This window comes from Galeopterus variegatus, unplaced genomic scaffold (assembly GCF_000696425.1).
Source record: "Galeopterus variegatus unplaced genomic scaffold, G_variegatus-3.0.2 Scaffold3366, whole genome shotgun sequence".
Classification (NCBI taxonomy): domain Eukaryota; kingdom Metazoa; phylum Chordata; class Mammalia; order Dermoptera; family Cynocephalidae; genus Galeopterus; species Galeopterus variegatus.
In genome coordinates, this window is record NW_007729477.1 from 99,068 (window position 1) to 110,636 (window position 11,569).

At 43.9% G+C, this 11,569-nt stretch overlaps 1 protein-coding gene across 1 annotated transcript in view; it reads left to right on the forward strand.

Moving 5' to 3' along the window:
• CASS4 (Cas scaffolding protein family member 4) overlaps positions 1–9,394 on the forward strand; it is a 39,069-nt gene extending 29,675 nt beyond the window's left edge. Inside the window, exons 4-6 of the mRNA XM_008584764.1 lie at positions 2,645–2,725; positions 3,692–5,002; positions 8,984–9,394. Coding sequence (XP_008582986.1) covers positions 2,645–2,725; positions 3,692–5,002; positions 8,984–9,394 — 1,803 coding nt within the window. The remainder of the gene's footprint in view (positions 1–2,644; positions 2,726–3,691; positions 5,003–8,983) is intronic.
• Positions 9,395–11,569: the final 2,175 nt, after the last annotated feature.

An 11,569-nucleotide genomic window follows, 5' to 3' on the forward strand; every position in this document is an offset into this window, starting at 1 on the left:
AATATTTTTAAAAATTTTGCTGGGCTGCCCTGTGGCTCACTCAGGAGAGTGCGGTGCTGATCACACCAAGGCCATGGGTTTGGATCCTATATAGGGATGGCCAGTTAGCTCACTGGCTGAACGTGGTGCTGACAACACCAAGTCAAGGGTTAAGATCCCCTTACCGGTCATCCTTTAAAAAAAAAAAATTGCTTTTCATTTGCAATAGATATTTTATGTATGTATGTGTGTATATTAATACATACACACACATGCATTTTTAAAAAACTAATAATATCTTGAATTATACACCATAGTCTTAACATTGATTATCATTGATTATCTTAACATTATCTCTGGGGGAAGAAATTTTAGTGTTTTTTTTCAATTTCTCATATGTAACTGGTACATCAAATTTGTAAGACATGCTTCATGTGATCAAAAGACAGCTTCACTCCTTTCTTAGCTCCCAACCTCCACTGCATATTAGAATCACCTGGGAGCATTAGCCAAGCCCACTGCCTGGGCCCCACTTCCAGAGACTCTGATGTATCAGGTCTGGGTGGGGCCCAGGCATCAGAATTTTTGAAAAGCTTCCAGGTGATTCTAATGTGCGGCCAGGGCCAAGAACCATAGTTCTAGACTAAATAAGACGTCAGGAGGCTCTATGACTTACTGGTCACACACGGGTAATAAGGAGTCACTTTAGCCTCTCAGTCTCAGTGGAGGAATTTCAATGTACAGTCCAGGCAATAATCCCACTTTCTAGTTCCTTTCAAACTAGAGCTCTTGCCCTCCCCAACTTGGGCCTGCTTGCTGGGCCTGGGCTCCCACAGTGGGAACTGAGGATTGCCAGGATTCTCTGCTGGTTTCCACCTATCTCTCCCTCACTGGGTGGTCTCAGGCTGCTGCAGGAAGAGAGGGGATGAGGGAGAAAGGCTCTGCACGTGTGCTTCTGTTGGGGAGATGTTGTCAGGGTGCTGCATTGCAGCAGCGAGTCATGAGCAGATTCTTTCTCTTCTGGGGCATTCCCACAAGTGCCACACCCTCCTTGCTGAGCACCTCTTACCTGCAAGTCCCTCAGGTGGGCAAGTGCATTTCCTCTGGCCGTGGCCCCTCCCTGAGCTCCAGGGCAGGCAGCTCATGCTCAGCCGCATCCCCCTGAGATTCTCTCGCCCTTCCCACTGAGGCTCTTGGGCCAGCTCTCGTGGCCCACGTCTGGTCCATGGAAGACACACTTGCCCCCTCTGCCATGATAGACTCCAGGAGCACAGACACTCGCTTGGGTGCAGAAGTTTTAAATGAAGACACTCATGGCTCACCTCCCTCCCTCATACTAATCTCAGCCTCATGGGGTCCTGCTTGCATTTGAAATGTTGATGTGTTGTTCATCATTTTTCACATTATGATTTTTTAAAATATTGCATTAAGATATGATTTACATCGGTGACTCGGCACCGCTCTGTGCTTTGTCCTCAGCCTCACACTGTAACTTTAATCCCCTGCACCGTGGCCCCAAGGCCAAGGGACACAACTCAAGTCATCAAATGGTCCCATTGGAGTACTTGATACTTCACTGGAGGGGAGTGAAACCCCCACCCTTCCCCAACTGAGGAGGGTCTGCAGGAGACTCACAGTCCAACTCTATCCAGACACCCTCTCTCTCATTTCCAGCTCTTTTTCTCTTTCTTTGCAAAACCCGTGCTCTCTTGCCTTGCTTTGGAAGTTGGAACCTACTTTTCGCATCCTAATACATGAATTTTCTAATTGCTGTACTGTGTGTGTGTGTGTGTGTGTGTGTATGTGTATATATATATATATATATATATATATATCAAGCCACTGAAGTAGATTGAGCAGAGGAATGACAGTCAGATTTTTTTTTTCTTTTTTGTGACCGGTAATGGGATCGCAACCCTCAGTGTCGCGCCCGTACTGCGACCAGCAACGGGATCGTAACCCTTGGTGTTGCGCCCGCACCGCACTCAACCAGTGAGTGGACCGGTCTCTATATGGGATCCGAACCCTCGGCGGGAGCGCTGCCGCGCTCCCAAGTGCCGCACTTTACTAAGTGCGCCACCGGGCCGGCCCTGACAGTCAGATTTTAAAGAAACACAGTGCCTGGCACTTGGGAGGTCCTCAGTATGGCACACATTTGTCAAATGAGTCAATTAAACCCTCTTTTTATTGCTCTCATTACTGCATGTATACAGTGTCATTCAACTTAGTGTCTAGTAGTTAGCAGGCATTCAAAAAATATTTGCAAGATGAGTACATGTGAGGTAAATACAGGAAAATTTCCGCTGAGAAAAACAAACAAGAAAGAAAGAAGACATATTAGCTCCCAGTATCATTTATTCTTCTGACTTAATTCAATTTGAAGGCTAACTCACCTAAGGAGACCAACTACCCTGCTTATCCTGAGTTACTGCAGTTAACTGTCTCTATGGTTTGTCCCTCACCTTTGGTGAAGAAGGCACCTTTTAAAGCACAAAGCCCTTTGTTGGACGTACACCTGGTGCAGCTCATAGCTTCAACCATAAGAGCACCATGACCGCAAGCCCTGAGCTTCCTTTGGAAATAACCCTGGAGTGGGGAGAGTTTGTGATGTGTAGCCATTAGGAAGAGAAAATCCAAGTTGTCTTCCTTTGTGGTCTTTTCCCAGGAGCCAGAGAAGCAGCAATTATATGACATACCAGCCAGCCCCCAAAAGGCAGGATTCTATCCCCCGGCCAGCCAAGCAAGTGTAAGTATGAAAAGGTGGTGAGAGGCGTTGCTATGAAAACCTAAAAATCCTCTGCGAAATTTCATTAGCTTGGTCAACAATCAAAATGCAAATTCTTTGTAACAGACTTAATTGCATTTAAAGCAAAATCCCTAATTGCACTGGTGTTCAGGAATAGGACTAGCCATGTGGTTTGGGATAAGCCATGTAACCTTTCCATGCCTCAGTTTCTTATTACAGATGTATTGAGAGTTTTAAGTGAGATAATCCCTGCAAAGAACCTGGTACAGTGCCTGGCACAGAGCAAGAGCTCAGCAAACGTTATTTTTCCTCCCCTCCTTCTCTTCTTCTTTTTTGTGAGCTCAGAAAACATTAGATGATTACTTATGATAGACCACAGAAACATGTTCTGTTAAAGTAGGCTTTTATTTGTATATGGGGGTAATAGCTTAATTTGAAATCTGTGTAATCCATGTTTATCATTGGATTCTACCACATGCGTCCCACAGATACATTTATGTCCACAGTTATTAGGGAACTGCTTACAAAAGCGAGGGCACTTTAGCAGTGTCATGAGGGGTGCATAGGAGTTTGTTAGATGGAATTGAAAGGTTTGGAAGGACCAGTTGGGGCAATGTTAAATACAGCGGTATAAATAAGCATACTGGGTTCAGGGAAAGGTAAACAGTCTAGGTGGCTGGACCTACAGGGAGGGTGGCGGCAGACATGGAGGGGACTGCATGGTGGAAGTGGCCAGAAAGGAGGCTCAGAAGGCGGTGCAGCCAGATGGTGAAGGGTCTTGAGCGATAACAGCAGTGGGGAACTTAACCAAAGGAGCTTGAGCAGGAGAGTGACTGATGATCAGGTTTTTAAGAAGCACAGTGCCTGGCATTTGGCAGGTCCTTGCTGTGATACACCTTTGTCAGGTAAGTCACTCAAACTGTTTTTGTTGCTACTAACCTGGTAACTTATGTGGTTCTTCCCCAGGGGCAGAGTGTTCCCCTGACATCAACGATTTCCTTCAGTAGAGGCAGCTACAGCACGTTGCCAAATCCTCAGAAATCAGAGTGGATTTATGACACTCCAGTGTCTCTGGGAAAGGCCAATGTCAGAAATACATCTCTAACCAGCTTTGTGGAAGAATCGGGGTCACATGCTGTCCCCAGGTCTATCTCCACTTTCCACAATCCTACAAGCAGGAGAGCCGAGTCCCTCCCTTCACAGCCCCATAACAATGTGCCCAGGCTGAAAAAACTCAGTCTTCCAGAAATCTCGTCTTATGGCTTTGCAGCACCCAGGGACATGTTCCCTTTGGATGAAGATGTCAGCTACAAGGTTCCTTCAAGCTTTCTGATTCCCCGAGTGGAACGGCAGAACACCAAGCCCAACATTTACGACATACCTAAAGCAATACCAAGTGTCCCTCACGCTGTGAAAGAGCTGGGAAAAGTCAATGAGGCTCCAGAGAATTCCATGAGCCATAATTCTTCATGGTGTTCCAGACAGACAACGAACTTCTCTCCTGAGCCAGACAGATTATCCATTTCCAGTTCCGACAGCAGAGCCAGCGTTGTGTCCTCGTGTTCCTCCATGTCCACTGACTCCTCCTCCAGTTCCTCCTCAGAAGAGTCTGCCAAGGAGCCCTCCCTGGATCTGGACTTGGCCAGAGAGACAGTAATGGCTCTGCAGCACAAGGTGGTGAGCTCTGCAGCAGGTCTGATGCTCTTTGTGAGTAGGAAGTGGAGGTTCAGAGACTGTCTGGAGGCCAATATTGATGCAATCCACAGAGCTGCCGACCACATAGAAGAGTCTGTACGAGAATTTCTGGAGTTTGCCCAAGGAGTCCGTGGGATCGCCTGCAACCTCACCAACAGCAACCTTCAGGCCAGAATTAGGGACCAGCTACAGACAATCTCCAACTCCTACCAGATCCTGCTTGAAACAAAGGAAAGCCTGGATAGATGCAATTGGTCCCTGGAAGTTCTTGTGACTGACAAAGTTCAAAACAGCTTGGATGACCTTGAGAGGTTTGTCACAGTGGCACGGATGATTCCAGAAGACATCAAGAGGTTTGCCTCCATTGTCATTGCCAATGGGAGGCTGCTTTTTAAGCAAAACTGTGAAAAAGAAGATTCTGTGCAATTGACCCCAAATAGAGAATTTAAGTGTGAAAAATTCATCCGGCTTCCCCAAAGAGAAATTGAATCACACCAAAGGACTACTCCTTTTAATAAACAAGGAGAACATGAACACTCCCCTGAATTATTAAAGAAAAATAGGACAAATATCTGTGGACAGGTGAGTTCAGAGTTCCAACTGGTATAACAAGGGGATTTAAATAATTACGTGGAGTGGTCACCACGGAGCTAGGTGCTGGTACTCTTTCAGTAGTGTGTTGGCTTTGGAGAGACAGTGGTTCCATTTTCTAGAAAATAAAATTCATGAAAGTAAAATTCTAGATGAAATCTTATTAGCAAGTAAGATACAGATTTTATTAATAAGGCAGACAGGTTAGCAAATTTGGATCTCTTCTGGAAAGTTTTGAGTTTCAGATTTACCTCTGATACTAGAATTAGAAAATATTTTAAAACTCACCACCAAGATTCCTTACGTTTTTGAAAGTTATACATTTAGTCATTGTTAGGCTGTTTCTTAGAAACAGAAGAGGAAGTATAAACATTCTTCCAAATTGTTCATTGTCTGGTCAGCCTCCAGACTTTAGTGACTCTTAGAAATACTTTGCTGGTTGAGTTCAGACATTATGGAAAGATAAGCTTTAGTTCAGGGATTGAAAGCCTCAGGAGGCCCAGCAGGTAACCTGGGGACTGTGTCAAGGAGATAATTTGGCACTTTCAGCCCCAGCCCTGGTGTTCTGCTGAAATGCCTCGTGGTGTAAGAGCTTTAACACATTCTAGAAATTTGGATATTTTTTTTTTCCTTTTTGTCTTTTTTCATGTCCGGCAATGGACCGCAACCCTCAGTGTTGCGCCTGTACCAGACCGGGACCGGCAACGGGATCGCAACCCTCGGTGTTGCTCCCGCACCTCGCTCAGCCAGTGAGTGGGAACCGGTCTGTATGTGGGATCCGAACCCTCGGCGGGAGCGCCACGGCGCTCCCAAGCGGCACACTGTAACAGTGCGCCACCGGGGCAGCCCCGAAATTTGGATATTTTTTTTTTCCTTTTTGTCTTTTTTCATGTCCGGCAATGGACCGCAACCCTCAGTGTTGCGCCTGTACCAGACCGGGACCGGCAACGGGATCGCAACCCTCGGTGTTGCTCCCGCACCTCGCTCAGCCAGTGAGTGGGAACCGGTCTGTATGTGGGATCCGAACCCTCGGCGGGAGCGCCACCGCGCTCCCAAGCGGCACACTGTAACAGTGCGCCACCGGGCCAGCCCCGAAATTTGGATATTTTTAATTAATTCACACACACATATGTATAATTTTTTTTAACTGTGTGGATTTTTAAAATTGTTAGCTGGCAAAATTCAGACCTTGGGCTTCCAAAGTCTCCTTTGGTGGAAAAAAGGCATCGGTAGGCAGGACCATCAACAAAAAATATAAAAAAGAGTGCTCAAGTTTTAAAGTAAACAGTTACATAGTAGTGTAAAAACCATTCAAGTTGGTAATTTGAAGGGATTTTATTTTACAGAAGTTGCCTAACCTGGAAGAGAATGAAAAACCCATCTTGGAACAAAGGTTAGATGAAAACAAAGACTTGGGAACAATGGTAAGCTTTCATGGACATTCTCCAGTACTTCTGTTTAACAGGCTTTATCCCTGAGATATTTCATCATGCTATGGATAATTCAACATTATAGCCATGACCCACATCGGGGAGGATTTGGGTTTTGTGGTGGTTTTCCTTTCTTTAGCTGTAGAAGGAAACCTGGAGATCAAGGATCCCGGTGAACCACAGGCTATGGACAGTGAACTATTAACCACCAGTGGAATGATTCTAAGGTGCTCTACAAGTTTATCGTGGGAGGCAGCGACATGGCATTAAATAGTAGTGACTCACCTTCCCTTTGACATCCTCTTTTAATGTTTCTGATGACGACAACAACATTTGGGTTTGGGGCTTGTATATCTTCAACACCTCTGTGGCACTTGATGTTCTTTTTTTAAATCAAAGATGTTATCATTGTGCTTATTTTTATTGGTTACATCTTGTTTGTGGCAATTTTCCATTTACCAATTTAAAAATTTCCTTTAAATTAATTTAGGCAAAAACAATGGGTTCATTTAAAGACAAAGTGGGAAGCCAGTAGAGGTTCAGAGGGAGCCAGAAAGAGTATAAGTTGTGGAGGTTGTGAAGGTTGTCTTTGAATAACTGACGCTTGGGGAACAGTGAACCAATTGTCCAATGACTTGGTCAAGGTCAAACGCCTTCTCAGAGGCAAACTAGGACAAGAACCCAGGCCTCCTGGTAGTCAGTTCCCCAAGCCCCAAACACTAAACTTTGGGCCTGCCATATTGCTGAAAGTCATGCTGTTTCACTCAACATGAAGTATGCCTTAAACCCGTGCTTCTCAAACTTGAGAGTGTATCACCTTCACTTAGAGGGCTTGTTAAAACTCAGATGCTGGGGGCCGGCCCGTGGCTCACTTGGGAGAGTGTGGTGCTGATAACACCAAGGCCCTGGGTTCGGATCCCATATAGGGATGGCCAGTTAGCTCATTGGGTGAGCGTGGTGCTGACAACACCAAGTCAAGGGTTAAGATCCCCTTACCGGTCATCATTTAAAAAAAAAAAAAAAAACTCGGATGCTGGGCCCCACCCCCAGAGTTTCTAATTCAGTAGATCTGAGGTAGAGCCTGATAACTTGCATTTCTAACAAATTTCCAGGTGATGTTTGTGCTGGTGGCCCAAGGGCCACACTTGGAAAGCTCCAGCTTTAGGGTGACATGCTTCTCAGTGGGAGTGAGCAAACAGTTCTCCATTGTGTAGGATGGACTGTTCAGTATCCCGAGACCCGTCAACTAGCTACCTACAGTAGTCCCTAGTCAATGTGAAAATCAAAACTATCTCCATACATTTCCAACCACTTAGGTGTTAATATTTTCAAGCTAAGATGTTGATAATCCCAGCCTGTTGCTTCTCCTTATTTCTAACCTCTGCTTTGTTCTTATCAGAGTCTCTGCTCCCAGAGAGCCCATCATAACTGACACCCCCATCTTCACTTTGTATTATAAAAAATAATCATTGTTTTCATTTTCTAAATATGAAATTCTAATAACAAATATAATTCTCCAAAGTACAAGGGTACTTCAAAAAGTTCATGGAAAATAGAACTGAGAGATAATACAAAACTTCCCCTGAACTTTTCGAAGGCCCCTCTTGTGTCTTCTTGTTCCTTGTCTGACTGCCACCCCCCCTCAGCAACCCTGCCAGCCACGGGGGACACATCCCCCTTCTGAAAAATCACTGTTTTCTGTCACATCTGTCTGAGTGTTTCTGGACGGTGAATTTTGAGATCATAGGTAAATGAGAGAGTGCAAAGTTGAATGGAAGGAAGGAGAGTTTCAGACTGAGCCTATTTGATTTAGAGCTCCAGATTTTTAATTTGCTAATTGAATGGCCCCAGGCAGCCTCTTCTCTGAGCTTCAGTTTCCTCACCTATAAAATAACAATAAATAAACTTTGATTGTTACCCAGAGTGGTCGCCACTAAGTTAGGTGCTGAAAAGCTTTCAACAGTGTATAGGCTTTGGTGAGACTTTGGTTCCATTTTCCAGAAAATAAAATTCATGAAAATAAAATTTCAATCAAACCATATTGGCAAATAAGATAAGTATTTTAATATTAAGGCAGATAGGTCAGTGTATTTGAGTCCTTCTGGAAAAGTTTGGGGTTCAGGTGCATACCTGATACTGGAATTAGGAAGAATTTTTAAATGTTTTAAATCTGTTCTTTGTGTAAACTTTTTAATCTCACTATCAAGTTCTCTTGCATTTTTGAAAGTTATAGATTCAGTCATTGTCACTGTGTCTCTTAGAATGAGTTTCTTATGGTTTATTAAGATGACTGAATAAAAGTATATATACTCATATGTATTACAATACATAATACAATATATATATATATACTATGTGACAGTGCTACAAAAATATTAACATTAATTTGCTAGACAAATGTTGTAGTATTGGGCTTCTCAAACAAAACTGTGCTTTGTCTTTTGAAAGGTCTTGCAAATTGAGCAAAAACAGGAAACGGCAGATAACTACAGCCTACTGATCAAATCTCTCTCTTATCTCTTTTCTCCTTTCCCTTCTCTAGACTTTTAGCACCCTTATACCCAAACCTTTGAGTCAGCAGACTCCTGAGAAGAAAATCCATCTTTCTGAACACTGCCGGCTCTATTTTGGGGCACTCTTCAAAGCCATCAGTGTATTTAACAGCAGCCTCAGCAACAGTCAGCCCCCAGAGGTCTTCATCAGCCAGAGCAAGCTAGTCATCATGGTGGGGCAGAAGCTGGTGGACACACTGTGCAAGGAGACTCAGGAGAGGGACGTGCGCAATGAGATCCTCCTCAGTAGCAGTCACCTCTGCAGCCTGCTCAAGGACCTTGCATTGGCCACCAAGAATGCGGTCCTCAAGTACCCGAGCCCTGCAGCCCTGGGGCACCTCCAGGATGAGGCTGAGAAGCTGGAGCAACACACGCGGCAATTCAGAGGGACATTGGAATGAGGCCCTGCTACCCCTCTCCTTCCTCTGTTAACCTGTTAGCTCCAGCTCCACACTCACAACTGAGCAACTCTGTCCTGTGGGAAAGGCCAGCTGGGGCACACACGGATGGGCTGAAACAGACATGATGCCCAAAGCTGATACAGTATTACCAAGTGGTTAAGCAACCTCAGGACATTGACTTACCCCACAGGGAGTCAGAAAGAGAGTCAGGTATTAAGTAAGAACCTTGCATAGTTTAGCTTATCATGCAGGATATGCAGTATCAGTGTTTGAAGCGATGTTGTAGACATTTTTTTTTTTTTTTTTGTGGCTGGTGGTACAGGGATCAAGCCCTGGACCTTGGTGTTATCAGCACCATGCTTTAACCAAGTGAGCTAAGCAGCCAGCCAAAATAATTTTTTATATTGGTTAAATGTATGCTTGTATTAAATTCATTCACTCAACACTTATTTATTGGGTGCCTACTATATTTCAAGTTCTAGGAGCTTAAATATAGCATATGTATCAGAGTTCCTGCCTTCTTGGAGCTTACAGTCTAGTAGGGAAGACAGACAATAAAGCAATGAAGAAATACACATACAATATATCAGGTGCTAGGGAGAAAATAAAGTAGATGAAGGAGAAGAGAGTTCGTTTTCAAATGATCAGTTTTTGTTGCATTTGTTAGAAAATGTAGTAAGTCTTTTCATTTTGGGTTGAAGTAATTCTGTGAGATAAGTACAAATTATATCTGTGGCCTGCACCAAAAAATACGTATTTTTGCTATATTATCTTAACCTAGTTAAAGATGCATGTTATATTTAATACATAACATGTTCGATTGGGCTCTCTATTAATTTATTTCATACATTACAGATTCTGTATTGATAAATTCTACTGCTCAATTAGAAAAAAATTTATACTTCCACAGTCCCAAGTCTGTTACAGTTTATAATATTATTTAAATATAATCATGAATTTCAACATCATTTGCAGCAATCCTTTCTTGGGATAAATCTTTGATCCATGTCATTCAAATTCTGGTACCAAAGTAAACCCTCTAGTGTTTACCTTTGTCATTCAAACATTTCTCTCTGAAGTCTGCAGGGAGATACAGTAAAGGTCAAGTTCTTGTGCACCACACTGGTGCTGGAAAACACCCCCATCAACTGTGGTGGTGCAGGCAGGAAAGTGTGGTGCAGACAGGATACCCATCACTGGGCACAGATATAGAAGTGGCGTGGAGCCCCCTTCAAGTCAAACCACCTCCTCTTCCTCTCCTTGCAGCTGAGTCTTTAGCTCTTGTTGCTATGGTTACACCATCACTTCACTTCAAGTAAAGGTCCATGTCTCCTGTATGCATCTCAGCCACGTAAACATTTTCACAGCCTGGAAACAGCATCTCCAGGCTGTAAGTCACCTGAAGTGGTATATGGTCCAGCTCCTACCTTCTACTCTGTACTTGGTAGGCACTTTAAAATGTTGACTGCTACAGGGCTGTTTATTTTTATTGAGTTAGTCTCAGGATCCTAAAAAGAATCCCATCTTTTTGAGGCTTGGTTCCCTACAGTTGGACAGAGAGACCCTGAAGGGACACATTCTTTGAACAACTGTGCTCTGTATCCATTAGGACTTCTATTACAGGTGATGGAAAACCACATCCAATCTGTCTTGGCAGTAAAGGAAATTTATTGACCCAAGTGTCTTAAAATAACCCAGGGGAAGATGAGCTGCAAAGCTGGCTGCTTTCAGAGGCTTCAATAGTGTCATCAAGAACAAGTTTTTTGGTTCCACATTCTCTGGGTTAACTCCCAAGATTGCAAAGTAGCTGTCCCAGGTTATGTCCTTCTTGATTTGTGACCAGAGAAGAAGAAAGAAACTTTATTGTCTTGAACTAGCTTCAATCAGGTGCCAGCCCCTGGAAGCTTGATGATGAGCAGGGCATATTCCCAAGTTGACCTAGACCTGGAATTGACACATGCACACACACACACGCACACACACACACTCTCTCTCTCACTCCCATGTGTCCTGAGAGAGGTAAAGGAATGGTTCTGTCAGGAACTGTAAAGAATCTAAAATTTTATCCTACTTCAAGTTAAAAAGGTGGTTTAATGGATACTAACAAAAGACACTAGATTCTGGGATCAGAGACTATGTCAGTGGTTCCCAAGACCACACCCAGGCCCAAGGAGT